Consider the following 27,140-nt stretch of genomic DNA (forward strand, 5'->3'; position numbering starts at 1 on the left):
GGCCTCCTTGGGCATCAAGGATCACGAAAGCTTCCCCCTGCTCAGTAGGTGCCCTCCTTCCCCCTACTCCCACCCCAGCTGGTGGCTGCTGGCTTCACAGTCATTGCCTCTCATCTGTAATGGCACCTTCTCTGAAGACCTTGTCTGGCCAGTCTAAGAAAATGCCCTTTTTTCCCTCCTTCACTGCCCCCTGTGCATTTCGTCAAAGCCCTTCTCACAAGTGTTCACTAATTACACATCTGCACTTACTGCTTAGGCCTACTGAACTCAATTCTAAATTCATGAAAGCAAAGAGTTTATCTTTCTGTCATCATCACTGTATTCCTAGCGCCTGGTACGGTGCCTGCCTAGAGCAGATACTCAGTTAAAATTGCATAGAACAGGGGTGGGCATTTGGCTTAGAGGTTAAGTCACCAGTTGGGGCTCCCATATTCCATATCTGAGTGTTTGCATTCAAGTACTGGCTCAGCTCCCAATTCCAGCTTCCTGCTAACATGCACCCTGGAAGGCAGTGGTGATGGGTGAAGGGACTGGGACCCTGCTACCCATGTGGGAGACCAGGATTGAATTCCTGGCTCTCAGTTTGGGAAGGCTCAGCCCCCACTATTGTGGGCATTTAGGGGTGAGCCAGTGGATGGAAGATCTATCTGTCCTATAAAATAAAATTTAAAAAATATAAAAATTCAAAAGCCCCTTAAAGAGATTTTATTTAGAATCTAGATTTTGTTTTTCAAAAAGGTTTCAGAACCCTCAAATAATCCTGGAACCAGCATGCCTTTAAGCCTCTGCAACCTGAAGTCAATCTGCAGAAGAGGCCGGGGTGGCGGGACACTCCAGAGATGCAGCAGAAATGCAACTAGAAGCCAAGGGCACCTAGAAGCTTTAGAACTTGGTCTGGTAATCTGAAAGAGGCTACAGGGTGCACCGGGGTTCCGTTTATCTGTCCCTGTAATAAGAACCTGTGAAACAGGGGGTCCTGGGGTCAGGCATCAAGGGTCCTATGCCTCCACTGGGTGATGAGGACAGACCCTCTCCCAGGGTGACCACGGACTGGGAGGGAAAATGATGGTGCCACAGAGGACAGTGAAGCACCACGGTGACTGTAAATGACAAATACTGGACAGAAAAAGGTGCTTTTCAGGCCTGACTCTGGTCCCTTGAAAACAAATTGATGAGTCTGAACCCACCTGTGACTGTTCTAGGGTGGTGTGTGGCAAGGCAAGTCCAGGTTCTTTCCTTTAGGCTCACTGCTGTAGACAAGGGAGATGGGGTGGGGTGGGGCAGGCAGCTAGTACTGCGGGGGGTGGGGGTGGGGGTGGGGGTGGCATCTTTGGTCTTGAGTGGAATCTTGAAAACCCTACCTTATCCTGGTTGGTCAACTTTGACTCAGATTGGACATGAGCCAGGGGATAGAGCAGGGCCTGTGGCTTAGTTCCCCTGAGAAATCACCATCCCTGTTGATAGTCCTCTGTTTTGCCTGGCCTAACCTGGGCTCCACACACCCCATCCGTTAAGAACAACTCTGCATATATTCATGGAGGACGACAGGCAGACAGAGCCCTATCTGATCTGCTAACCTCCTTCTATTTAGAAAAACTTGTCCTGAGTTACTTCCAGTCCTCACTGCAAACAGAGGCAACAAGCACATGCCAGCCTCCTCCCCCTCCCCTCAGTAAAACAAAACACTGTCTCATGGGTACCTTTCTGCTACTCACAGGGGCTCACCGGTCAAACACAAGCTACAGCACTACTGAGCTGGGAGGAGAAACATGTCTTTTAAAGTAAGAATTCTGTTGAAGGTTTGTTTATTCATAAAATCCTTGGTGATTCCCAATATCACAACTGTCCTACAAAGGTCAGAGCTATAGAACCAACTTTAAAAGGAAAAGGGGTCCTCATTTTGCGACAAAGGAGGCCTCGGCTCATCAGAGCGTTGTGCAAGATCAGTGATTTTGTGCCCCAGAGCCTGACATTCCTCAATAGGTACGATGCTGATGACTTGGCATTTTGGTAATTGTGCACATGCACTCAGAGATTTCTGAGCAAGGCAAAATGGAAATGGAAAAATGCTTTTAATAAAAAAAGGAGAAGAAATCAGTAACAGACGAGTATCCCAGCAGCATGGCAAACTAGTTCAAGTTGTGTAATTCCCCTTGGCATTTCCTAAAAGCACAGAGGCACAGTGTGGGGGAGTGAAGCTAGGAGGACAATGCTGCGTTCAAGAAGGTCTGAAAGGAGACAGTTCAAAGCGTGATGTGTAAAACCCACCATAGGGCTGGTCAAAGGAGGTAGACCAGGCGGCCAACAGACGCTGCCTGCCCTGCTCGATTGTCACCTCCTCAAGTTGGCTCTGGTGTGACTGAGTGGCAGGGAACACGAGTTTCTGCTTTGGGTCCCCAGCCGCTGGAGAAGTGTCGTGGACTTCATTTCTGCAGCCATCGAGGCATGGTTTATAGGAGATACCTGTCCTGGTTGGGTACTTAGCGCTATTGAGGTTGGGTGGAGAAGACAGGGAGACAGAACTGGATGAGGGATGGGAGACAGTGTGGCATCATTGGTATTGAGGCTCGATGGAATGACAGGAAGGGGCCCCAAAGCCCACACACAGCTCTGGGTCTCTTGCTTCTCTGGTGATGTCTTTACCCAGGGAACCTTCACACCCCTATCCTGGAAGCCTGGAAGCAGGACCCAAGACACAGAAGTAGAATGCCTACTCCTCTTCTCAGTATGAGGATTTGAAGGCAAGGAGGGTTTGGTGGTGGCCTGCCTACATCTTGTGGAGCATCAGGGAAGGATGGTGGAAATGGCCTCCCTTGGTCATGGTCACTGTGGCATGGGCCATCTGTGTTCTCCAAATCAGATGGGGAGTTTAATTCCATAGGCTTGTAAGAGTACACACTAGCATTATTAAAATTCATCATCCTGTAGTAATATTCAACATCAGAAAACCAAATGCCAAAAGCCAGCCCTCTGTCAAAGCTACAATGTGAACTCTGCAAGTCAGCCCAACTTAGGCTCCCAGATGAACTTGCTCACATTACACGGAGCTTTAATGATTCCCAAATGTTCGCTACACAAGAGCCAACCCCGAGGAATATTCCCACTTGCCACTTTTGAAAAGTAAAACAATTATTCTGGGGACTCTCTGCATATTCTGAGAGAAAACTCTTATTGTCATTGACCTCAAAGCACACAGTGGATGGACAGTCGTGCATTGGAAACGATCCCTTGGTTCTGACATTTCTTCTGTGCTTTGTGGATTGGGAAGGATTGTCGTGGGTCCTCTCAATTATCTTCGCCATCAGGACAGGGAAGAGGGAATTAATGCAGGGAGAAGAAGGCATGGCAACTGCAGTGGGTCTGATCAGATGTTTCACTTTTAAATGAAACTTCAGTTGGCTAATTACACTGCGTTCTGGAGATAATCCGCAGAGCACTCTGCTCTCCTTATTTACAACTGAGTCTCAAACACACAGGAACTCCCTGCGGATACTGATTTGTACTCAAACAATAGGTTTGCAGTATTTGGTGCAGGGACCCCTGTGAGCACCAGATTCATTGGCAGTCTGCTTTCAAAATGCAAATAAATCTCAGCCCTCTAGGGGGCACAAAGTGCTTGTGTTCAGAAGTGCAGCGAGGGCAGGGTCCAGACTTGGATGCCAATCCCTCCCCCTCTGACTGCACATACTTACAGTTTCCCAACAATAACTCATCTCTATCTCCCGAGGTAGCTGTGGAGGTTAAATAAAACAATAACAGAGTTCTTCAAGGCCCTAGTGATTCACAGTATTTATCTTTTTCCCTGGGTAAGATGGGATTGAGATGTACTGCATATGGTAATTATTGTATCAGGATCAGAAACCAAACATGGGGCCAAAAGGTACCCAGGACTTCTTCCCACAAAACCCCAGAGCTCTGAAGCTTCTTCTGGTGATATGGAACAGAGACTTGAGTGGCAGGGGTCAACTCATTGTGCAGGTCCTGGGAGGTCACCCGGTCACCGAGAAGGCTGTGTGCTTGGCTGTGGATGAGACCCGACGAAAGACGGAGGAGAGGAGGGGGCAAAGGAGAAGGAAGATGCTCCCCACCTCCATTTCCTCCCATTGTGACTGTCACTGCTCTACCAAGGGCAAGAAGAAGCTTGCCACTTTTTCACCAGGGAAGCAAGAGACCCTGCACATGGCACCAGCCAGGGCTGGGCCAGAAGTCTCACCACCTGCTGAAGAATGAGCCACTTTAATCCCTGCCTGACCCTGTGCTAACCACAAAGTCATTCACTGATGAGCTAGAATTTACCTTCTTCAACTGGAAAGGTACAGTGAATTAGGTCATCAAGTTAACTAAAGGTTCATTAAAAAGGAAAATATATTCTTGCTAGATCCCTTTTGTTGAAAATCTTTTAAAAATGTGTGTCCTCCCTCTCCTGTGGAACCCTCACAGCATATGCCTGGCCTTCCCCCAGCCTCCCTGTGTGCAAATGACCTTGAATGCCCATGATGAAGTCATTTCTGATTTTGCTGGCACGTGGGAGTGGACCATTTGACTGGTGAGGGCACCCAATGGCAACACATCAACTGTGTTTTCCAGTAATCATCACGAAGGCGTGTGCTCTCACAAAGCAAGAAAACATCTTAGTGGAAAAACACCATCAATTGAGAGGAAGCACACTGGTGAAAAGGTAGTTAACTCAGGAAGACAAAAATGCAAAAGAGATGGTCTTTGATGGAAAAATGTGATCTGAGAGAAAAGAGAAGTCAACATAAACACTTGTGAAGTCACAGATTTGAAGGCTGGAGGTCTCAGAACACAGCCTTTTTGAGTGTTGAGGGCCTAGCACATAGGCAGCAAAACACAACCGAACTCTTGATGACAAAGGATATAATGAGGTCTTAAAACTGGGACAAGGGACACAGATGTAGAGAGTATAGGAGATTGGATTGCGTGCTAACTGCTGGGCAATTTAACAAATAAGCTCCTGCCTTGGTCATTACTTGCTCTATAAGCATCAGAGATCAACCTCCAGAGAAGAGAATAATATAACCAGCTATTTGATAGTTCAGATTTATTTCATTCTACTCAATTGAGTTACTGTGCAGCTCCACAAGGAGCTACTTTACGTGATTAAAAAGAAATCCAGTAACTTTCATTTAATTAACAAGAGGTTAAGCCTAATGAAAAGTTGATTTGGACATTTTAAATACAGCATCCTTCATATGAACAGACCACAGGGAATACGATGACCACATCTGAACACTCCTAGGAGGGTGAGGATGGGCCAGTGGTTAGCTAAGGGCAGGGGCCCACACAGACGGGAAGGTGCAATTAGAGTCAGTAGGAATAAGGCACAATGTCACAAAATTTCTTCCTATTTTTCTCCTGCTGACTCCTCATCCCCCAAATGATGAGGAAAAGCTCCCATTGCCACTCACTCCCACCGTTTTTCCATGTACACTCAGATCTGGGAGGCAAATTCATAGAGGATGCCACAGAACCAGCAACGCCTGGCTGCGTGTGCACAAGAGCATTGCTCATGTGACACACTGTACCTCAGTCACGGGCTTGCCTGTTGGCAGAAGGCAATTCTCATGCAGGACGGTGACCAAGACCAAAGACTTCCTGCAAACCACTTGGATTTACAGAGACCCGAGACACCCACGCATGTTTACCTGGGGATCCTGCCAGGGAGTCCCCTCTGCTGAAGGCGGAGGTACGAGACACAGAGACAGGCACTAAAGAGTCAGGGGCCAAGGATTTGTGAGTTGCAAAGGGGGAGATAAACACAAAAGGAGAGAGACAAAGAGCAAAGCCGGTGAGACAGTCTGTTCCTGGATCTTCACAGCATCACATTTCTCTGCAAAACGGGATCTTGCCTCGGAAAAAACCCGGGGATTGGGTCCTCTTACAAAGTCACTCCCCAGAAAGACAAGAAAATAAAATGGACCTTGCTGAAGGTCACCTGCAAACATGTCCCAATGTCTCAGAGGAGATCAGAGGTGCCAATCGGAAGGCCAGGTAGTGCCCTCCTTGGGAGCATGTGGGCAGCACTCTGGGGGCCCAGTACTGCCTTCCCACCAGGCTCTCCCAGCTGCCATGTGTAGTCTGCTCAATCGCACTTGGGCCCTTGAAAGTGAAGTGTGAGCCCCTGCTAGGGGCATCCTTGAAGAAGCTGGCTCCTACCTCGGACTTCTAGGTGCTCCTCCGTGATCACAGTGCTGGCGAGGGACTGTGCATTGCTAGAGGACCGGGACACAGGAAGGGCAGCATTCTAGCCCTCTGAATGTAATCAGCTTGGTGGATTACATCATCATCCCTTCTTAGCAAGTATCGGTGCTCCAAAGCACCTCTCTTTCGATCCCTCTTCCTTCTCTGTCTCTCTCAGCAGAATCACTGAAATGGTGTTGGCTGTCATCTGGGACTGAGTGGGTAGAGTGTGTAGGGCTACTCTGGCCTTTTCCCATTTTGACCCTAATCAAGTGGTGATTCTGCATGGGAATCCATCATCACCTGTCTTAGGAGATGATTCTCAGAGTGCCTTTCAAGGAAGGCAGTGAAGCCGGTATGCACATGATGGCACAGTGAACTAGGCAGCTTCCGCTGTCTTATTTGCAGCAACAGATGATTTGATCTGAAATTATCAACATATGCAAGGGAGCAAGGTGGGATGTTTCATACCTGTCCTATCGTCACTTACTCTGACATGAGGTTTTAATGGATGTTTGAATGGGCCTCTAATATTGTAAGGCACATTGGAGTAAGTAAACCCCACAGTGTCAAGAATAATCATGGTTGTTCAATTAAATGTATACACCATCCGACAGAAGACTTGCTCTCTCCTGCTGCAAGCCTGTATGTGCACCTGTTCTGGTGACCCTGAGCTCAGGCAGGTTTCCTCCAGAGTGCCAGGCTCACCATGGTACTTCTGGCTTCCCTGGCAATCAGAACCACAATAAATAAGACAGTGCAATTGTGTTCTCTTCCCACAGTTGGGGACCTCCTTGAAACCTTAAGTTCAACCTGGAGGCATAGGTCACAGAGCCAAGGTTCTGGAAAATCCATCACTTCACTTCTCAACTTCAAAGGCTGAATAAGCTACAGGCTAGCTTCCAGGACAGCGGGAGTTTGCTAGGCCAAGGACTACAAGAGTTTATTGCTTTGTGGGTTAGGCATTAGCTTCCCTTCCTCCTTCAAGTTGAGGTTCTTGGCAAGTGCAAGATGCTGGGTGGGGTTCTTGGGCTGAGCATCCTCCTGGGACAATCATGGGGTGCGGCCAGCCTTTGAGATTATTTCACACTTTACTAGGTAGGGAGTCCTTGGAGGAGGATGAAAAATGTCTTTATACCCTTCTGGATAATAATATTTCCTTTTCCTCTGGAGTACTTATAAAGATGCATCAGAAATGTGGGGAGGGAGAGAGTTCAATGCTTCCTTTTACCTGTTTTAAAAGAGAGATCAATTTATACAGGACTTGCAGGTTACTCCTGTCTCACTGATCAACTGAAGGGTCTTGATAGAGGTAGGGACAGGAAGAAAGGAAAGGAGGACCTCATGTAATATCTTCCTTCTACTTAGATTTTTCTTTTAAAGAAAGGTTATCAAATTGGGTGGGCTGGGAGACTTATGTATTCCTTCTTCTACCTCTTTTGATCTTCTGGAACGGGCAGAACAGGGCCACATTTCTATACAAGCTATCTCAGTCCCAGGCATAGTTCCTAATGTGATGGAAGGTGGGAATCTCCTTTAGGAACAAAGGCGTTCCACTGGCTGGTTTCTCACTCATCTTGAGTTCTGACACCAAGCACCAATACTCCCTTCATCAACCTTGATTGAGATTTGTTGGGTTACATCAGTCTGATAATGCACCAGGCCCTTTTAATTTTACAGATCTCCTTCAACTTGAGTTCCACCTCTTCAGTGTGGGTAGGCACTTAGACATCATTTTAGCTGTGTGCTGGGCTAGGTCGTGAAATTAATTACACTATAAATTTCCCTGCTACTTCCATATGCATTCTAGAACATGGTGGCTCTAAAATCTGTGTTTTATTGTGCTGTGTGAACTAGTCAGGCCACTGGGATGCATCCATGTAAGTCACTAACCTGCTGCATGGTGTGAAGCAAGTCATTTCTTTAGTGTCTGGTGTTAAAATGGCACCGACCTTGCTGTGCTCCCAGGACTGTGATATCACATTCTGGGACCCTCTGACAAATCCCAATACAAAGCACCATGTAAAAAATACCCCATTTGGCTTTAAAACAGCCGCCATAAACACTAGCAGCTGAGAGCAATGCAATATTCAGACCAGTGAATCAAGAAGAAATCTGGAGAAATAATTCTGGCTCACACTTTCATCACAAGAAATGTCATGCCCTGTAAACACAAGTGCAGTAACCGCACAGAGGCAGGGAGAAGGCATAGCACAGAGAGGAACGAGCGGACTGGCCATCAGCCCCGTGCCAGCCCCACCGGCAGCATGCACAGCCAGCTGGCAGCCGCCACTCCGCCAGCTGGGAGGGCGTGAACAAAGGAAGAGAAGCAGATAAGCAATATACCGCACCAGCCTGGGGCTTACATCCCCAAATCTTGTGGTCCACGTCCTACTGAGCACAACCCCACAGACACAGTAATAGCACATGAGGGTTTTCGGTTAAAGGCAGGGAGGTGAATCATCACTGTGGAGAAGGAAAGCCTGGACTTTCACCCAGCAAAGCACACACCTTCCCTGGCAGATGGCAGTAAGTGGGGCCTCCACTCCCAACCACCCTGCTCATCTCCTTTCCTAGGGTTCACCACTTGCATGTCAGCAGAGAAGCTGCAGGAAACATTGCAGACACACAGCACCTAAGTCCCTAGGATCGGGGGTACCTGGCAGAAAGCAGTATTCCTGGCAGAGTGTTACAAAGAGGCTGCCAGCATTTGTGCTAGCCCCATCCCAGGCTCAAGGTGCCTGGTCCAGGTCCCCAGAGTGGGCTGAGGCAGTGCTGTGACAGGGAGGACGAAGAAGGGGCTTGAGGAATACATACGAAAGACAGAGGATCCAGCCAGGCTTCCCACCTTCCGTACATCATTATCTAAGGAGAGAAAGATACAGTCTCAGAGGCAAGTCAGAAAACACACCTTCCTATGGGAATCTCCCCTCTTCCACTCCACCCATAGCACTAGTTAACTCTGTAAAAACCAGGCAATCAAATGGAAGGGTAGAAACCAGTGTAAAAAGCCAAAGAAACTTGCATTTTCATGCTAAAACAAATCATTCTCTACTGTGAACACTTGCTAATGTGATTGCTTTTTCTTACTTAAGTTTTGTCACCTTTTAAAAAAGATTTATTAATTTGAAAGGCAGAGTAACACACACACACACACACACTCACACACATCTTCCATCCGCTGATTCATTCCCCAAATAATTGCAACAGCCAGGCCAAAGCCAGGAGCCAGGAACTCCATCAGGTTCTCCCCTGTGGGTGGTAGGGGCCCAGGTGCTTGAGCCATCACCTGTTGCTTCACAGGCACATCAGCAGGCAACTGGATCTGAAGCAGAGCAGCCAAGGCTTGAACCATATGGGATGCCGGCTTAACCTGCTGTGCCACAATGCCAGCCTCTTTTTGTCACTTTTTTTCTTAAGCACAAACCCTGGATGAAAATGGGTTTTTATACTCACTTTGGAGAGGAGAAAACCAAAGCCAAGCAAGTTAAATGGCTTGTCCAACATCCGTTACAGGAGTCAAAAAAAGAGTCAAGACTTGAACCCACACGCTTTTTCTACAACATTCCACTGCTTCTCCAGTAAGTGGAGAAGTGGCCTGGAAACTGGAGTACCTGAGCAAGCAGTGGTCATGATGGCCGGGACACCATAGTAGGTGAAGGCTCCATTCTCGAAGCGAAGGCCTTCCTTTCCAACCTCCACCTCTACTTTCCCCTGGAGAAAGAAGAAGTGTGCGAAGGGTCTATTTGAGCATGACTAGGATCCTAAGTACTTTTGCTGTTCTCATCAGAGGGGAATGTTAATTCTGTCTAGATTTATGTTTCATAAGCAGAACCTCCAACTTTGGTAGCTCTTTGCAGTAAATTCATTGCTTCATTGTTCATAAAGCAGCATCTGGTTACGAATACCCACGCTTCTTTGAAATGATGACACAGGTCCAAGTACCAGCTACGGCCTCAGAAACTGCCACTGATTTAGTCTGAGATTAGACTCTCAGTCTGATTGAGATAAAATACAATGTTTTCACCAGTAATAATGATAGCTTAAGTGTGGTGTTGAGTGTTTGTCTATGGGGCTGATGCTGTGTTATATGCACTGCACAGAGTCTTCTTCAGTCAGCCTCACAACCATATGGGGATTGTACTGTTTTCACCCACAGTTTACAGACGAATCAATTTTGAGGCTCACAGAGGGTAAATAACTTGGTCAAGCTTCATCAAGAAATGGTAATATGGGAATTTAAAATCTAGATCTGTACAATTTCTGAGGTTACTCTCTTGCTGCTACATCCTATTCCCTCCACATTTTATTTGAAAACTTAAGTTTATATTCAGCAAAAGGCAGTATGTTGTATTGTTTATTACATTATATAAACAATGTAGCAGGACCCTTCACTGTTGGAAACAGTGAAGGACTTCCTTGAGGCCAGCTGGAAGGATATATGGGAGGCAAATGAGAGGCTGAGCAGACAGGCTGGGGGTGGACAGTAGCAAACAGAGGTCGTTTCTAAGTTAATGTGCGTTTCATCAAGATTGTAAACCATCCCTTTATTTAGAGTCCACAAAACTCTGCTGGGAAGAGACAGAGGATCAGCAACAGAGCTAATGGAGCATCTAGGACAGGGCACAGCAGTGCTATGAGCTGGAACCATGCCTGACTCTTATCTAACACAGGCCTATCCAGGCAGCCAAGGCAGAAGGTGATCGCCCTGATGTGAGCATCGGGAAGATGCTGTACTTCTTTCACTCGGTCATTTTTTTCCCTTCCCAGTCCTCTTAAAGGAGGAAATACTCAATGTTCTGGAAAGGCTGCAATGTGGCAGAAAGAATGTGTTTCACATGCACCCAGAGAACAGGGTGGTGAGACTTCAGCAGAAGGAAGGGCTTCAAGAACTGTCTAAAGTGCAGGAGGGAGTGGGCAGTTTCATTCTGGGGGATGTTCAAGCGAAGACAAGGAGGTATTATGGAATGGAAGTTCAAAAGCAGAACCTCTCTGCTGCAGAAGTTCTCACCACACCCTGCCCCAAACACTGCTGAGTGATCAGAATAAATGCTGTCAAAGATCCTGCCACTCCCAGGACTTCAGTCTTCCACGTCTGCACCCCTACTGTGGGTCATGCAGAAATGTCCACGCCAATTGGCCTTCCTTGAGGGAGTCATGGCCATTCCTCTTCACCTTGGCCATGGTTTCATCCTGCCCCCAGAAGTGCCCTTACGTTCCCCCCTACCTGCAGAAGTAGCACAAAGTAGTCCACGGGGCGGTTGCGCTGGTAGAGGTAATGTTCTGGGGCCTTCTTGTTCTTCTCATCAAACTTCAGCTCCTGGATCACGTTGGGATGTTTCAGGAGCCGGAGCAGGATCTTCTCTGAGAGGTACAGAGACTTAAAGGGCTCTACTTCTAGGCAAGAGTTGGGGGAAGTAGGAATTAGCACCTCCTGTGTCCACCCTTTCCCCGCAGTGGCAGCTGGCAGGAGCTAGAGTGGGTAAAACGGGGGCTGTGGCTAGCATCACTCCCATCATGCTACTGGGCACCAAGCTGCAGGGCTTCTGAGGCTTCTTTGGGGTTGGCAATCTTAAACCTAAGTATTCATCCCTCTGGACAAGTGTGTCCCTGTATGTGCATCTCAGGAGGGACAGGTCAGCATTTTGGAAATGTCAGTTTGTTATTAATTTTCTCTTTGATTTAAAAATTGGGTATAGTAACTAAGTCATTTGAACAAGAAATGTATAACTGAGTGAAATACAGAGACTTATTCTGGCTTATGTATGAGACATATACCTATTGAATGGAATGAAATCCCAAGAAATAGAGGCAGGTCATTCTTCATGTGAAAAGTTGTCAGTAAGGTGAGGCTTCACTGCATCATACTTACATATGATCACTATGTATGTATTCATCATTATACATTTATATTATTATACCAAACAGATTCAAGTACAGCTATTTGCCCTAGAAAATCAGGCAGAAGTTACAAGGAATCCATGTTCACAACTATAGAACATGTTGAAAACCCTTTTTTAAAGGGAACTCATCTTGAAATTTTCTACTTATCAGCACCTGGAACACTTCCAGCTCTCCTACTGTACTCAGCACATCTGTGTTAGAGTTGTTACGTGTTGAACCAGTGACAGATATGGTCACTGTGGGGCAGCACGTGCCTCAGCATGGATGAGAGAGGCTCGGAGGGTTCAAAGATAAACTCTACCTCCTCGCAAGGAGTTTACCCATGGAGTCTCTCATCATTTCTTCTTTCTAAAAACCCCAAGATTCACAGTCCACTTCTGTATTTTCAGAACCCTTGTGGGCATTGGCCCCTAGGGTCTTGTTGTTGTGTAGGAAAATGACTTTCCTGCCCAAATACTTGGGGCACCCCACCAATAACAGGATGGGCTTGGCCTCAGGCTCCAGCCAGGAAGTGAGTGGAGGAAGGGGAAAGCACAACCGTGGTTTCTTTAGCTCTTTTCTGAAGAGGAAGAACAAGTTGAGTTGTTCACACTTCAGTCCCTAGATGGTCAGGTCCGGGCTGCACATGACAGCGTGCGACATCTGCTACCCTCTGTGAGGCAACTTCCTTCCCAGAGCAGTGGTTCTCAGAGCCAGCTGCACGTTGGAATGAGAGCGGAAGGCACTGACATCTCTGGTCCACTAGAGATTCTGCTTCAACCGCACTGGAGACTCAGGGGGCCAGGGCAGGGTCCTACCTGTGGCCATGAAGCGGTGTGTGGCCAGCAGGAGCTGGGGCGAGATCTTCACCCTGATCTCGGAGTCGGAGAGCTTAAACAAGGAGAAGTCATGCCGCTTCCTCTCCCGGTGCGGGACCCGCTGCTTCTTCCGATTGTCGGCTGTAGGGTCACAGGGGACAGGTGGCAGCTATCTCAGAATCACTGTTGGTCATTGGAGGTTTTCCCAGAGTCACATAGGACAGGGAAATCCTCTGGGACCACACACGTCTCTGCAGGGCCAAGCACAGGTGACATGCCCACACCTCTTTCCTAGGGAGTGGAAGGATGTTGCTGAGGGATAGAGATGGCTATCTCTCTAGTGGGAGATGGCTCTAACCAACTCAGGTTAGCTACACTTAGGTGGTGACAGTGAAAAAACTGGAGTGGGGCTCCCAGGTCCAAGGTGCTAGGACTCCCCCACCGTCTAGCTGTGTAACATCTAAACATCAGTTTCTGTTTGCCTGAAGCTATATAAGGAGGCTGACCATAGTTAGCAACAGCTTTTCTACTCATCCCATGCAGTTATTATGAGACTCCAACCAGAAACTACCATGAAAGTGCTTGCACAAAGTCACACACACAGGAGGTACTTGCATTCCTTAGCATCAAGGGGGTTGGTGGGTCTCAATGCTCCCCTATCCCCAGAACTGAGCTCACCTGGTCTCTCTCTGCTGATTTAAACCAGGGTCTGAGTGGTACCAGAGGCCATACAAGGGATGAGAGCAGTCACCACCTCTCCTGCTTCAACCCCAGGCCCTCCACAGGGGAAGAATTGAGGGAAATATAGGGAAGAAGGAAAGAAATAGGAATGGACCTGTAATCTATGAAGGGAGCAGGGGCCTGAGGCATGGCATGGCACCCCCAAGAGCCTGTATATTGGGTATGTGATTATTGACTGAAAAAATTTGTGTTTTTTTTCCCAATTTAATTTGCTGTGGGGAGTTTTTTCCATGGACATTTCTCTTTTGCCTTCCCTGAATTTTGCATAAAACGTTGAAACTGCTGGTCTATCTCATCTGCTTTTAGGGGAACCTGGGGAGGGATTTGAGTTTTTCTCTAGACTTGACCTGAAGCAATCAGGGCTGTAGGGAACTTCAGTGAAAGCTGAGTGGATGTGATAGCAGTGAAATGGAATAACCCCCCTGGGAATGAAAACAGGGCCCCACAGTCTGGTTCCCATTTGCGTTCCCTCTCCTCTTGGAGGGTGCTCTTGCCAGCTCCTTTGGGTCTCCCTGTAGAGGGAGACAGTGCCCTTCCCCGCCACGCAGCTCTCAGGGGCTGCCTTTGACTTCAGGCTTCTGCAGTCGCCTGGCTCCTGGATGGACACGCCCCTTGCTCTGCTCACAGCAGTGGGGATGTACAGACCCAGGAGTCCAGACCTGCAGGCAGTCAGGGTCATGGAAGAAGAAACATAGTATTTCTGGATCCTTGGTCTTTCAGCAATTTACTTATTTGGCTAGAAAAACCCTAACTGCCTCCTGTAGAGAAAGAGAGTAGCAAACAAGCATGTGGGACCCAGTTCCTTTGCTGCCCTCCGATGTGTGTCATTCAACAATCTCCCCTTCAGAATGGCAGTTAACATCTCATCATTAGAGAACCATACCTCTGCACCCTCCTTCCCTCCCTTTGATTTCACGGCTAGGGTCTGCAGCATTCAGGTTGCTCAAACAAATGTCCCGGGAGGAGCTGACACATTTAGACTTCTGTTAGCTACTAACACCTTAGTGTGAATGTCTTCATCAATCTGTCTACTGAGACTCCCCGGAATTCTAAATAAGGGTGGTGGGCAGAGGTGGAGAAGGGAGCACTCGGTGGGTAGAGGGGGACAGGTCATTTCTGAGCTCAGTCCCTGCTTGGCCCCGGGGTGCAGCAGCACCTGCTTCCTGGTGGGGGCGCTGAGACACTCCAGCTCATTCCTGCCAAGGCCAGGACCACCATTCAACTTTAATTCCTTCCTAGCCCAAAGGCAAAACACTCTTTCTGTGCCGCTCACTGCCTTACTGCCCTGCGGTGTCTGAGTTGCTTCTACCAGCAGTTGGACTCTGAAAAGCTGCTGCTAGCAAAGGACAGGGGTCTGAAATGAGTTATCTGAGGGGAGGAAGAGATGAAATCTGGAGGAGGAAATGCATGCTGGCCCAGGGATAACACTCCTGTCCCAGAGACCCAGAGACAGGGCAGCCTTTGTAATGTTTGCAAGCAAAGCTTTGATAAGGTTCAGTAACCCAAGCAGCCACTCCCTGCATACAATGGTTCATGTTGTGCCAGGGGAGGGAGAAGGAGGGAGAGGAGTCCAGACAGAAGGGGTCAGGGACTGGAGCCAGGCAGGTGCCTTGTCCAGGGTGAAGGGGCGGGAAGAGAAACCTGGGTGGTGGGCTGAAAGGCCTAAGAGAGCAGTGCAGTGTCTGAACAGGCACATGGACACTAAAGGTTTAGGATGGAGTGGGCAACCTCATGGCGGTTTCCGTCACTCCCTGGGGTGTGGTGTGAGCAGACTGTGACTTGGACCCTCAGGGGCTGCCAGGGTCTGTGTGCATGTAGGAGAGACAACAAAGGAATGACACAGGGCAGAGAGGCCTCTGGGCTCCACCCTGGGTACATTGTGTTTCCCAATCAAAGGCTGGGAAGTCTCCTTTTCATAGTCTTGGCTGAGCTCCTGAAGGTGCCCTCTGGGTAAGCAGTTAGCCAGCTGTTCCCAGTGACTCACGGGTGATTTAAGCCACTTGGCAGAGGTGGCTGACACACACCAGTGCACAGGGCTTGTTCTGACACTGGTTCACACTGTATCAAACTGGGCTGTCCCGGAGAGTCTCCGAAGCAAACAGGATGGCGTCAGAGAGCAGCCGAGGCCATGCACTTACTGTAGAGGTCAGTTTCGTCCAGGATCTCGGACTTGATGATTTCCTCTATGATGTCCTCCAGCGTGACAATGCCCATCACCTCGTAGAAGGGGTCCCCTTCCCCCTCATTATTCACCCGCTGGACAATGGCCAAGTGAGACTTTCCTAGAGAACAGAGGAAATCACCATGAAGTATCTGGGACATTTGCAGGGCTCTTTCTTCCCTTGTGAGAAAAGGGCACAGAATTGCTGTCTGGCCAATCTTAGGACTGAACTCATCCCAGAGACCCCCTCGAATATGAACTTTGTGTGCCAGCTCTTATAAATGCAAACCTCATATTTTTAAAACACAGTTTTGTGTCACCTAATGCTGGGGACCTGTTCTGGGGAATGCATCGTTAAGTGATTTCATCACTGTATTAACATCATGGAGTGTACTTGATGGCTACAACATCACTAGGTGATATAATCTTACGGGATCATGGTCACACATGCAGCTGTAGTTGACCAAACCATTGTATTGTGGCACATAACTGTATTTTAATTTTTAACAGTTTTTTTTTTTTATTTAATGAAAGACAGTTACAGAGAGAGGTAGAGACAGACAGAGGTCTTCCATCTGCTGGTTCACTCCCCAGATGGCCACAACGGCTGGAGATGCACTGATCCAAAGCCAGGAGCCAGGAGCAGAGTGCAGGGGCCCAAGAACTTGGGCCATCCTCTACTGATTTCCCAGGCCATAGCAGAGAGCTGGATTGGAAGGGGAGCAGCTGGGACTAGAACCGGCACCCATATGGGATGCTGGCGCTTCAGGCCAGGGCTTTAACCTGCTGCGCCACAGTGCTGTCCCCCTGTATTTAAACTTTTTAATTGACACATAGTAGTTGTATATATGTATGGGGTAAAAGGTCCCTTCAATGCACATATACAACAGGTAAGTGGCATATTCATGACCTCAAACACATTTCTTTGTGTTGGAAACATGCAGAATCCCCTCTACTAGCGTTTTGCAATGCATGATAATTGCTGCCAACCGGTGACTCTGTTGTGCTATAGGATGTCAGAGGTCATTCCTCCGATCCAGCTGTACCCTGTTCCTCTCAACCACCGTCTCCCTACCTTCTTCTTCCTCTCTGGTTCCCAGCCTCTGCAACCTTACATGTTTACATCTCTGTCATTTTAGAGAAGTTACCTAACGTACTCAATGCTGGTTAAATTTCTTTCTTTTGCACTTTCACATTTCAGCAAATATTTATTAGCTGAAGGAGGATGAATACTCTCATGGAAAGAAAGTTTAAAGTAAGAAGAATTGTTAGAAGTCATTTTCCTCCTCCCGACAGTCCCCTTGCTAACTATTCGAGTTAGTATTGCTGAACAAATCAAACGTCTGGGCATATTAACCTCTACTAAGTAATCATCTCTCGTCCAGAATCAGAGACTAGTATCGCTGTGGTGATTGTAAAATCTTCTCCAAATTCTTACAAAGGCCTCCATGGAGAGCTGTGTTCTTGCCTTCCCCTAATCTGGGCAGACTTGTGACTCTTTTTCTATCAGTGCACAGGAAGTGTCCACTCCATGACTTCTGAGGCCGAGTCATGAAATGACTGTAAGCTTTTTGCAATGACTGTCCTGAAACCACCATGGTAGAGGCCACGTGCCGGCGCTTGGGGGACAGGCATTCCACCAGCTTCCAGGGAGGTTAGCAAAGACATCTGGCAGCAGATCTGCCAGTCTCAGCGGTTCCAGCTCCACCCTTCCCCTCACTGGCCTTTCTCCATCTGCAGCCCTGGACGGGGTAAGCAGAGAAGCCATTCTCGCTATGCCTTTTCAGAATTCCTGACTCACAGGGCCTGTGAGCAGAAGCGCTTGTTTTTTTCATGCCTCTAGGTTTTGGGGTGGTCTGTTAGTAACAATGGTAATTAGAACAACTAGCATCCCTTGACTGTGGAGCTCAGAGACCTCCTGGATTTATGAAGAGGCTCAGTAAGCTACACTGTGCCATGGAAAGTTATTTCATTTTTATTGCCCGACAACTTAATGAAAACAGTACACATGTACTGAGCTCTTGCTACATGCCAGGCACTACTGAGAGCACCTTATAGGTATCGGTTTATTTAATTCTTACAACACCGGAGGTAAATATTATTGTTATTCCCATTTTACAGATGGCAGAACCAAGACACAGACTGGTTAAGTAACATGCCGAAAGTTACACAGCCTGCAAGTGCTGGGGCTGGATTACAAACCCTGGCAGCTGGATGCAGTGCTAACACGGGGACTGATTTTATCTAACAGTCCTGCTTTGTGTCAGGTTGTTTTTTTCTGCTATATGGTCACATTTCCTGGTCCAGTCTCTAAGATGCAAAACTCGGTAACTCTTTTCCTTGGAGAAAATCTGGGGTACTGACTCAGATGTTATTCTTGCCAAGACAAAAAAAAAAAAAAAAAAAAAAAAAGGGAAGGGTATGTTTTATCAGTGCTGCTCTTTCAAGCTTTTGCTTAGCCACTGCTAAAAATATCAGATCAGAGGAGCAATCACTTTGCTGGAGGCATAATTAACCATTAAAATTTAAATACATGAAATTCTGTATCAAAAATACCTGAAATCACAAGACAGCCTCCTCTTGCGATTTTTTTTTCATTGAAATGTAATGGGAAAGATGGGAATTTTATCACTGCAGAATGGTCTCCAATTTCTTCCCCACCTTCAACCTGATTTTGCCCTACTTCTACACTGATGTGATCATGGCCAGCCCTCCTCAAAAACCCTCCAAAGTGCCCTCGTGCCTACAGAGTCAAGTCCAAACCCATTAGTTTGATATTATCAAGACTGTCCAATATGGCTCTTCTCTGACTTTCTTTCTTTCTTTCTTTATTTTTTTTAATTTTATTTTTGACAGGCAGAGTGGACAGTGAGAGAGAGAGAGAGACAGAGAGAAAGGTCTTCCTTTTTGCCGTCCGTTCACCCTCCAATGGCCACCGCAGCCGGTGCACTGCGCTGATCCGAAGGCAGGAGCCAGGTGCTTCTCCTGGTCTCCCCTGGGGTGCAGGGCCCAAGCACTTGGGCCATCATCCACTGCACTCCCGGGCCACGGCAGAGAGCTGGCTTGGAAGAGGGGCAACCGGGACAGAATCTGGCGCCCCGACCGGGACTAGAACCCGGTGTGCCGGCGCTGCTAGGCGGAGGATTAGCCTGTTGAGCCACGGCGCCGGCCTCTTCTCTGACTTTCTAACTGCTCACCCCACTATATCCTCAATTCATTCTATACTCCAGGGGTGTCAGGTTCCCTGCACCTCCTCAGTTGCCACCATAGGCACTTTCTAAGTCTTTGTCCACACTGTTTCTTTCCCAACCCCATGTCTGTTGGCCTTTCTAATTCAGCTCAGATGTCAGTTGCAGAAAGCTCTCCCAGGTCTGCCCCACTCTGAATTGGAACCAATCTCTTCTTGCCATGTGCTCCTAATCCTTTGCTAAACCCATACTTCAACAGGGTTCCTTGCACCAGGCAGCCAATGGGTGCTCCATGAACTGAAAAAGCTGAAGACCGAATCAAAGTCCATAGTTGGCATGGTTGATTGTACTACAACAGGACCTTTGTGCTTTTGATAAAATACTATGTGCATAAATTAAATTTTAAGCTCTGCATCAGCAGTTCTAAAATCATCCTTCTTTTAAACAGTTGTTTCCTATCCAACTGAAGTGTTTTGTAGCTTAAATTAGATTGTTGTTAGAATATGCTAAATTTAAATTTTTAAAAAAATTTTGAACACATTTTTCTTAAACTTATGGCACCTGTTCTCACTTTTCTTTTGACATGTGCTAGCAGATGACAAAACAAATGACTACTATAGACGAAAAACTTGAGAAAGAGTGGTTTCTTAAAATGGATACATTTTGCAAAGTGGAACCCAGAACACACACAGTGCAGCCACACTACCCACCACTGCCAAGATTAATTCATGTGATGGAATTCGATAAGCTCACAGATTTGGATATTTCAGAGTACCAGTACATCCATGTGGAAAAGCCACCTTTGCGATCTGCTTTCTGAGGTCAATCTGAGGACACACTACGTTATCACCCGCAAATAGAGATTTTTAAGTCCCAATAATGCAATATTGAAGATATTGTACCTATATAATCTAGTTGGAAACATTTTATAATTTATAATCAGCCCTTAAGATTTCCTCCAGAGCCTGTAGGGATCTGCAAACCAATGAAAGAAGCCATGCTTTGTTAGGTGTGGACTGGGGCAGGGGTCAGCAGCCACATAGACCTGTTCTCAGCTGACACTCACAGGGGCAGGAAAACCAGATGTTCCCAGCCTTTCGCATAAGTAAAATAAATTTTTAAAAAGAGAACTCAATTGAAAAATGGGCAAATGACCTGAATAGGTATTTCGCCAAGTGAAATACAAAAGTGGGCAATGCTCATGAAAAGATGCTTAACATCAAGAACTCAGTAACTAGCAGTTGATAACTGGATAGCCACACGCAGAAGAATGAATTTGGATACCTACCTACACCATATACAACAATTAACCTCAAACAGATCAAACATCTAAATGTAAGTGAAAACTACAAAACTCTTGGAAGAGGGGGCAGCACTATGGTCTAGTAGGCTAAGCCTCCGTCTGCAGCATTAGTTCATGTCCTGGCTACTCCTCTTCTGATTTAGTTACCTGCTAATGTGCCTGGGAAAGCAGTGGAAGATGGCCCAAGTGGGTGACCTAAAGAATATCCTGGCTCCTGGCTTCAGATTGGCCCAGCTCCAGCTATTACAGCCATTTGGGGAGTGAACCAGTGGGTAGAAGACCTCTCTCTCTCTCTCTGTCTCTCCCTTTCTCTGTCAAATAAATAAATAAATAAAATCTTAAAAAAAAAAACACAAAAACAAAAACTCTTAGAAGGCATAGGAGGGGCCGGCGCAGTGGTGCAGTGTGTTAAAACCCTGGCCTGAAGTGCTGACATCCCATATGGGCGCAGGTTCCAGTCCTGGCTGCTCCTCTTCCAGGCCAGCTCTCTGCTATGGCTTAGGATAGCAGTGGAGGACAGCCCAAGTCCTTGGGCCCCTGAAGCCATGTAGGAGACCCAGAATAAGCTCCTGGCTCTTGGCTTCAGTTCAGCGCAGCTCCAGCTGTTGTGGCCATCTGGGGAATGAACTAGTGGATGGAAGACCTCTCTTTCTGTGTCTCTATCTCTCTCTATAACTCTGTCTTTCAAATTAATAAAATAAATCTTTAAAAAAAAAGAAGGCATAGGAGTAAATCTTTGTCTTCTGAGAGTAGACAATGAATTATTAGCACATAAAAAGCACAGTCGAGCAAAAAAATAGACAAATTGGACTTCACAAAAATTAGAATTGCTTGTGCATCAAAAGACACCATCAAGAAACTGAAAAGACAACTCACAGAATGGCAGAAAATATTTACTTTGTCACATCAAGGGTTTGTATCCAGAATATATAAAAAACACTAAAACTCATAAAAAGACAATTACAAAGTGGGCAAGAGATATGAATAAATATGAGTATTCAAGGAAGATATAAAATTGGTCACTAAACACATGAAAAGAAGCCTAACATTGTCAGAATCAGGGAACTTCAAAGCAAAATACCAATGAGATATCAATTTATACCCACTAGTATGTCTATAATCAGAACAAAAAAAATAGTGACAAATGTTGGTGAGGATATAGAAAAACTGGAAACTTCAGACATTGCTGGTGGGATTATAAAATGATTCATCTGTTTTGGAAAATATTCTAGAGTTTCTCAAAATATTAAAGCATAAAATTATGATATGACCCAGCTAACTTGCACATAAGTGTTTGAAGTAGTATTTCTTCTTTTTTTTTTTTGACAGGCAGAGTGGACAGTGAGAGAGAGACAGAGAGAAAGGTTTTCCTTTGCCGTTGGTTCACCCTCCAATGGCTGCTGAGGCAGGTGCGCTGTGGCTGGCGCACCGTGCCAATCCGAAGCCAGGAGCCAGGTGCTTCTCCTGGTCTCCCATGCAGGTGCAGGGCCCAAACACCTGGGCCATCCTCCACTGCACTCCCTGGCCACAGCAGAGAGCTGGCCTGGAAGAGGGGCAAATGGGACAGAATCCAGCGCCCTGACTGGGACTAGAACCCGGTGTGCTGGCGCCGCTAGGTGGAGGATTAGCCTGTTGAGCCACGGCGCCGGCCTGAAGTAGCATTTCTACTGCTATCCAGAACTCAGGAACAATCCAAATGTTTGCAAACAAATAAAAAAAAAATGGTATATCCACACAGTGAAATATTATACAGCTATAAAAAGTGATGAAGAAGCTTGAAAACATTACACTGAGTGCAAGAAGCTAGATACAGAAGGCAAAACACTGTATGATTCCATTCATGTGAAATGTCCAGAGTAGGCTGATCTACACAGGAAGAAAGCAGATTAGTGGTTATCAGGAAGAAGGGAGGGAAGGAAGGAAATGGAGGGGGCCGGCTAATGGGTACAAAGTTTCTCTTAGGATGATGAAATGCTGTAATTCGTGGTGATGGTTGCACAAGTCTGTGAATTTACTAAAAAACTATTAACTGTGTATTTCAAAGGGTTAATTTTATGGCATGTGAATAAAGTTGTTGTTTAAAAAAAGCCAATAAAAATTGTGTCTGAATGAACAGGAAGATGGTGAGACTGAAAGTTAAACTGACATACAGGTGAGTAAAACTAGGGACTGCTTCCTAAGAACAGGTTGAAAGAGCAATACAGGTTTGGACATAGATAGTAACACTGGCAAAATGTTAACTCAGAGCAAGAGTCACAATTTTGTGTTCCAAAATGTGACGACCAAATGTGCACACAGGAGAGGCCACAGGAGACCACAAATGGAGGAGAGGGCGCTGTTGTGATTTTCTGTGGAGGGCAAAGGGTGCTGCCTGCTGGGGAATTTGGGAACAAACAGCCTTGAGGCTGGGACACTGCAGGTTCGTGTTTGAGATCTCACCGACCTTCAGGCGTGACTTCTGAGTATTTATACACAAACAGAGGCAAACCTGGGGAGTAGGGGCTCAAACTTTCTATGTTTCAGTATTTCTTGGGGTAAATGTTGGCTTCCAACATGCATTATCCTTCCCATGAAGAAGCCACTCCTATGGGGGAGTGGCTGGAAGCCTGCCTTTCCCTCACTGCCTTCCTGTGGGGTTCTGAGTGGAGCCATGCCTTTCCTGTGGACCCATCCTGCTACAGACAGCAGAAATTCTCAAGCACCTCTTCACAACTATTGGCCCATTCATCGCAGCTTTGCTTCAACTTCCTAGGCAAGTGAGGTAACTTGGGTTAATAATGGTGATCTCTACCATTTATAAGAAGCTCACAGTTTGTCAAGAGGCTTCATATAGGCTATAGACGAGCCTGAGAGTCTGTGAGATGTGCCTGAGAACTTCCCGAATCCCTCCCCGAGTGAGTCAGGCCCCCAGATTTCTCCAGAATCTACTGGGAGATATGTCTTATGCATATTCTTAAGTGAAGCTCTCTTTCATTAAAGAGCTTCCTCCTTTGGCGGCCATTTTCCTCAGGCGGACTGCAGACCAGACACGCGCAGGAGGGCGAGGCCACCTGGAGCTGCAGGGTGCAGAGCAGACCAAGGTAGGTGACACGCCCTGCACAGCCTTAGCCTTGATCAACTCCAAAGCAGTGGGGCCTGGCAGAACTACCTTGCGGTTTCCAAAAATAGTCAAAGTGACAAATTTTAAGCCTGTTAAGCCTAAAGGCATGTTGTATCTCATTACAATATAGCAAAGGCAAGAGAGAATTCTATAGACAGAAAATTTTATAAGGCATTTTTATATGTTCCTTCAACACACCACCGTGGCACTGTTCACCCGGGGATGGGGAACCTCTGGGCTGAGCTGAAAGGTAAAGAAACAGTGGATTTTATAGCAAGTCATTTCTAAGAATGAAGACGACATCTGCCTCCAAGTTGTACAAAGCACATCTTAGTCTGGTCTGCCGGTGTCCTACTTCTGAACTGGTAGCTGCAGACTCGCTGGCGTCTGGTTGGAATCCCTGGCCTGTTCTTGGTGTCCGGCCTCCACAGCAGCCCAGCTCTGGCCTGATGAACTGGCTGGCTCACACTTGCCTTTCCTGATTTTAGCAGCTCTGCGTTCCTTAAGCCTTCGTCTGCTACTCTTGGACCTTGACTATCTCTCCCAGTCTCTGATTTACAATCTCTGGCTCCAGTGTTGTCCATACCTTGATGAGACACAAAGGAGAGACTATATATCTACATCTTGAGCCTTACTTGGACCGTACTGAGGACAGTTCGGTTGGAACTAGAGAAGTAATCACTGATGAAGTATGAGGGGTTGGAGTCAGACCTTTCCAGGATTAAGCAATATTTATAAAGACCCATCACGCCTCTGTTAAACAGGGTCACCTGTCAAGACCCTTCACTAGCAATGCATTTCATCCAGATAAATGGCTCTCGATACTGACCACACCTTAGAATCACCTGAGAAGCTTTAAATTCATTCCACAGATCTGCTCCCATACCTGGAGATTCCTGTTTCATTGGTTTGGGGGCAGGGTCAAAATGTTCCCCAGGTGATTCCAGTGTTCAGCCAAAGCTGAGAACTATTACCTTGGTTTGCTGCAATAGTTTTAAATGTGTGGTCCCTGGGACAGCAGCATCAGCATCACTTGAGAACTAGTTATTGCAAATTCTCATGTCCTATCCCAAGACCTAGTAAACCAGAATTTCTGGGTGTGCATCATAGTGAGCTATAGTTTAATAAGCTTTACAGGTGGTCTTTATGCAGGCTACCATTTCAAAATCAATGCTTTATGGGTAGGCTCTATGTTATTTTTGTTTCTTGTCTGGGGGTCTATGAGGAAGGGAAACAAATAGTGAAATGTCTAATAAATCTTAGCTGCCCCTGGTTTAGGAATCACAATACACTCATGACAGACAGAAAAGAACTTCCTGGGACAAAGGGTAGTTTTATTGCAAGATGATTAACATTTTCTCTTCTATGATGCGTGTGGTTATGGTATTTTGTTGACATGGAGCAAAATGTAGTTGTTGACTAGACCTGGAGAGGAGTCTCTTTTTTATACCAGTCACCTCTGAGACAGCCTTAAGGTACTGCACTATCTACTGGGTTCTTTGCAAGTCTCAGGTCTATAAAATTCACCTGTACTGAAAGTCAAACTACTCTTTCCTGTTGCCCCAAGAGTCCAAAGGGCACTCTTGGTACTGGTTACAGATAGTGCTCTATATAAGGCTCTATTACATCACCCTCTGATGTCAGTATACCTACACTGCAAGTCAGATTTCTTAGAAGGGTGACTAGGCTTGTAGACATTGCTTTTAAAGCAGTGGTTCTCAATGGGGGGTATTTTGATGCCCCTCCTTTTTGAGGGGGTGGCAACTGGCAATCCCAGAAATAATTTTGGCTGTTACAACTTGTAGTAGGGAATGCTATGAGCATTTAATGGCTAGAGGCCACGGATGAGGTTAAACATCCTACAATGCACAGGACAGCCCCCCACAATAATAATCAGGTCCTAATTTCAATACTGCAGAGGTTGGAAGCCTGCTTAAAAGAGACAGGAAGTTAGGCAGTGGCAGCAATATCACAACTATATTTTGGTATCTGAAGAAGGTGAAATATCCTCCAAGAGTCTTGAATAAATATAGCCTTATCTGCTTTAAAAGACTTAGGCACCTCCACAAATAAGAGCTCTCCAGGACCCTGTGAGCATACTTCCTATGCGTGGAAAATAAAAAAAGCAACTCATTGATTTGATTCCTCCCTCTTTCAAAAATAGCTACAGCTCTTTGGTAAGGTAATTGTTCCCAATATAAGATAGAGAAGCTAGGAGGAGGACATATTGCTTGGAAACAGAACTGTGGAGATCAGATGTTATGGTTTCTGCCTCACTTAGGACCTTCCCCTTGTAAAACACAATGCCTTTTGCTACATTCTTCTCCCTGATGTCCCTGCAGCACCTTGTATTCGTTTGGTAGACAGGACTGAGTGTCTTCTCTTTCTTACCCTGGTCTTGGTGACTTACTACCATTGAAGTGTATTCCTGAGAGCAGCAGCATAAACACTACCTGGACATCTGTTCAAAATGCAAGTTTTGGGTCCCTTTTCTGCACTGCAGAATTGAGATCTTTAGGGGTGAGATGGAGCCGAGACAAGAACTGAGTTGAGTGAGTCTTGCTCACACTAAAGTTTAAGAAGTGCTGTGCTTGAGTGTGGATGTGGAAGGACTGGAAGCATTGCCATCACCTGGAAGTGTCTGAGATGCAGAAGTTCATCGCAGGTCTTTGAATCAGAAGCTGCATTTCATCACGACCTCCAGGCCATACTCAGGCACATGTGAGCATGAGAGGAACCAGTCAAGACGGCCCTGGTTTTCTTCCCACCACTATATGACTGATATTTTTCTGTTTCCGTTGTGGATTCCTTCACTTTTTCCTCATCTACAGACAATTATATCACAAAGTCTCTAGCTCTGTGATTCTCAACCTCGGCTGGACATGGCAACTACTTGGGAGCTTTCAAACCTATTGAATACTTTGTCCCACCCACAGGAATTCTGACCTAATCCATCGGGGATGTGATTGAGGCACTGGGCTGTTTAAAACCTTGCACATTCTCATGGCTGTTGCAGGTAAGAATGTCTGTGCTTTTCTCTCCTCTTAATGAAAATCCCAGAAAAGACCACTGCTTTAAATCTCACCATGACCTGTTTCCTGGAAACTAGATGTGTAGCTTAACACCAGTGTCCATTTTGAACTCTTTTCCTGTTTTAGACATTTTAATGGAGTGTCCCCTTGACTTGTCAAAATCACTTATCCAACCAGGAACTCCTGATCTTTGAGACCCACTATCCTTACTCTTCCTCCTTCTACGACAGTAAATGACACCAACCTTCTAGTTACTCAGAGTCAAAACTAAAGAGTCATGTTTTACCTTCTTTTGCTTTGCTACTACTGAAAAAAATCCCTACTTTCTTCCAATCCTTCCTTCACTCTTCCAGTAACTTGTTACTGAACGCTTACCATGTACCAAGTGCTCTTGTAGCAATGAACATAATGGACAAAATTCTTTTCCTCTTGCAACTTAACACTCCTATAAGTCAGGAGTGAGAGACAGGAGACCAGATGGATAGGTAACATCAAAGCACAGCGGGAGTGAGGAGCAGGTGTTGCAACTTTAGGTGTGTGTGTGGGGGACTTCTCTTAGAAGGTGCCCTCTGGATAAAGATGTGAAGGTGGTCAGGAAGGGAGCCCCATGGATATCTGGGGATCTCTTTGCAGTGAAACAAGATACAAAGGCCCTGAGTTGGGAATGTAACCAATGTGCTTGAGAAACAGCAAGGAGGCCAATGTGGTTGTTG

General features: G+C 46.4%; 1 protein-coding gene across 5 annotated transcripts in view; it reads right to left on the reverse strand.

The window, feature by feature from the left end:
- CNNM1 (cyclin and CBS domain divalent metal cation transport mediator 1) overlaps positions 1-27,140 on the reverse strand; it is a 62,985-nt gene that overhangs the window by 18,894 nt on the left and 16,951 nt on the right. For 3 of the 5 annotated variants that reach the window (XM_062214830.1, XM_062214828.1, XM_062214827.1), the window contains exons 2-6: positions 15,782-15,925; positions 12,903-13,043; positions 11,429-11,598; positions 9,816-9,915; positions 9,019-9,066 (exon numbers count right to left, since the gene is read on the reverse strand). In XM_062214830.1, coding sequence (XP_062070814.1) covers positions 9,019-9,066; positions 9,816-9,915; positions 11,429-11,598; positions 12,903-13,043; positions 15,782-15,925 — 603 coding nt within the window. Of the gene's footprint in view, positions 1-5,666; positions 5,730-9,018; positions 9,067-9,815; positions 9,916-11,428; positions 11,599-12,902; positions 13,044-15,781; positions 15,926-27,140 lie in introns of all 5 variants that reach the window. The other 2 variants (XM_062214829.1, XM_062214826.1) reach the window with 1 other exon arrangement.

This window comes from Lepus europaeus, chromosome 17 (genome assembly GCF_033115175.1).
Source record: "Lepus europaeus isolate LE1 chromosome 17, mLepTim1.pri, whole genome shotgun sequence".
Taxonomy (NCBI): domain Eukaryota; kingdom Metazoa; phylum Chordata; class Mammalia; order Lagomorpha; family Leporidae; genus Lepus; species Lepus europaeus.